This window comes from Haliaeetus leucocephalus, unplaced genomic scaffold, assembly GCF_000737465.1.
Source record: "Haliaeetus leucocephalus isolate CR32 unplaced genomic scaffold, Haliaeetus_leucocephalus-4.0 Scaffold217, whole genome shotgun sequence".
Lineage (NCBI taxonomy): Eukaryota > Metazoa > Chordata > Aves > Accipitriformes > Accipitridae > Haliaeetus > Haliaeetus leucocephalus.
The window spans coordinates 2824340-2827036 of NW_010972653.1; the positions used below are offsets into that span (position 1 = coordinate 2824340).

The window sequence follows — 2697 nt, forward strand, 5'->3', positions numbered from 1 at the left end:
TCAGGCGCGGCCCTGCAGCTGACACACCGAGGGCGGAGTCGGAGCAGGAAATATTTTTCTTCTGGTGGCGGATTGCCAGCGTACGCTCAGCCCACCTGCTCACGATTTTACCACTGTTCTGAAAGCCCGGCGTGTTTTTTTCCCCTGCAAATCAAAGCCGGAGTATGGCTGTGGTGCCGGGCCTCGTAGCTGCGGGTTCACGCAGGCAGCAAAGTCCCGAGAGCAGATAGTCTCGTTGACACCCGGGGTGACTTCTCTTTTAAACGCGAGATGTGTGTTTACAGTGGGAATCTGCTTTACATTTGCATACAGCACTGTCATCTTTTCGTTGGTGTAATTCACGTTTGCATCGTTTTCTACAATAAACGTGCTTGGCAGAAAGTATTCAGGGTTTTATATGAACAAAAGTACCTTCACACACGGGTAACACACCGGTTTATTTTTTTAGACGTAGGTTAATGGGGATACGTGCTTCTCCAGTTTTTACAGAAGTTTCCCCAAATTCCACACAACCTCTTTCTAGGATAACTTCTAGCAAAGCAAAGTTAAAGGCAAGAATCTCTGGGGTGTTATTATAAAAAATAAAATTAGATTGTAAATGAAAAAATGTAGCTTCTACAGTTACACCACAAATCAATGGTGCGTTTGCCTGCTAAGTGGAAGGCACAGCATAAAATATTACCTACTGTTTTCCATCATGAAACACAACTTTAATCTTTTCTAAGGCCGACCTCAGCTACAGACACATCTGGTTCAAGGGCCAGATAAGCCACAGCATCTCCAACAGTGTAGTTCTCTTGACTACTGTGTGACAATTTGAGTACTGGTTTTGTCCTGGAGGTTTATTTCAAGACATTTTTTAAAACACTCGCTGAGCCCTACTGACTGCTGACTTACGCTGTAGAAACCAGGTGTCGTGCAGAGAAAAATACAGCAGGTATTTTGTATCTTTACTACCAGGCTGTTTGCATCACGATGGCTTCTCATATATTAGTAATTCCTTTGGGAGTATCTTCATTTGATGCGCATCCTTTCTTTCGCTATTATTTGCTATATCTTTCAATCATTATTTTGCTCGCTTTTGGATAAATGACAAATCCAATAATTTTTAAAGACACAGATATGAATAATCTACAGATTCAACCGTGATTCTGAGAAAATGTGTTTGTAGGCAGACCTCGGCATCAGTACGTAGTGCTGCTTGTTGGCAAGTGTAATTTACTATAAATCTCCCACAGTTCTTTAAAACTTATGAACGTGATGTTATACTATTTGTCATTGTTTTACAAGCTACATTGTCAAACACAGCTAAAGAACCATTATTAAGTAAAGAGACAGCCAGAAAGCATTTTTTTCCTCAGTAGTTGTTTCTTCCTGAAGTGTTTCCCAAGTATCCAACACAGCTTTCCTATTGCCCTGAACCCCTAGTTTCAGAATTTAATTTTTAGTTTAACGTAATTCTAGGCTGCGCTGTTGCCCACAAGACTAAGAGGCTACTAAATACAAACTAAAATTAGAGTGCAGGAGCAGAAGTGGCAGGGTGTGAGGTAATTTTCTCTCGATTTTACAAACACTTTATAAAAAGTCGCAGGAAAGAGACTGAAACCTTAGTTCTTTCATAATCATTTATAAACAGGCTCATTTTTATCAGTTTGAGAGAGCTGAACTCCATGAGCACCAACATTAGTAGGACTGAAATATTTAGTTGTACGCAGCATCATTAAAGGGGGAAGAATAATTTGTGAGAAACAGGTAACTTCTGCTTTTTTCCCTTTTTCTTTTCCTGTTCGGTAAGGGTTTAGTTGATACACTCTGGCCTTGCCTACACTAGGTGTTCCTTGCCCTAAATTTTCTCAGTACCAGCTTTCTGGAGAGCCAACGCCAGGCTGCAGCTGCAGACCCTTCCCTGGGGTTGGGAAGGCCATGCTAGCGGGGCGGCCCTGATGGTGGCACCGCGGAGTGGTGGGCGCTGGATAAAAGGCCTCCAGGCGCAGCAGACAAGCTGCGGATCTATAGGCTCATGCGTATACGCTCTCTATAGGTGTATATCGTACGTTATATTCGGTAGCCGTCTCCCCGTTTCTCGCCCCGAAAGCGCGTCCCACCCCTCACGGCTTAGAGGGAAGGCTGAGGTCTCTGACGCTGCAGCTGCCGCCCTTCAGAGGAGCCGCTGAGGCGGCCAGGGCTCCTCGGCCTCCGCTGAGGCGGCCAGGGCTCCTCGGCCTCGCTCCCCTGCCCTCGGCGTCGAGCCTCCCCCGAGCAGAAGCCCTCTCGGGGCTCCAAAGCCTCTCGGGCAGGGAAGGCGACGGCCTCTCGCCCCGCGGCGAGGCCAGGAGCGGGGCGGGCGGCGGCGCTGAAGGAGTTAAGGGCCGCCGGCTTCGCGGAGCTGCCGGGCGTTACTGCTTTGGCCTCCGCCGGGCGCCGTCGCCGCCGCCGCGGCGCTGGCTGGGTCGGTGGGTGGGGACCAGGCCGGCATGGCCGCCGCCGGCGGGGAGCGCGGCGAAGCGGCGTCGAGAGAGGAGGGGATGGCCGGTGCCGGCGAGGAGGAGGACGGGGAGGAGAATATCCTGTACGACCTGCTGGTTAACACCGAGTGGCCTCCGGAGACGGAGGTGCAGGTGCGCGTCGCCGCGGCGTGGCCGGGGTGCGGGGGAGCGGACCGGCCACGTAGGCGCGGGCGGGGATGCGCCCCGGGGG

At 50.2% G+C, this 2697-nt stretch overlaps 1 protein-coding gene across 1 annotated transcript in view; it reads left to right on the forward strand.

The window, feature by feature from the left end:
- Positions 1-2465: 2465 nt before the first annotated feature.
- NBAS (neuroblastoma amplified sequence) overlaps positions 2466-2697 on the forward strand; it is a 190367-nt gene continuing 190135 nt past the window's right edge. Inside the window, exon 1 of the mRNA XM_010566655.1 lies at positions 2466-2618. Within this exon, the coding sequence (XP_010564957.1) occupies positions 2475-2618 (144 nt within the window). The 5' untranslated portion in view covers positions 2466-2474. The remainder of the gene's footprint in view (positions 2619-2697) is intronic.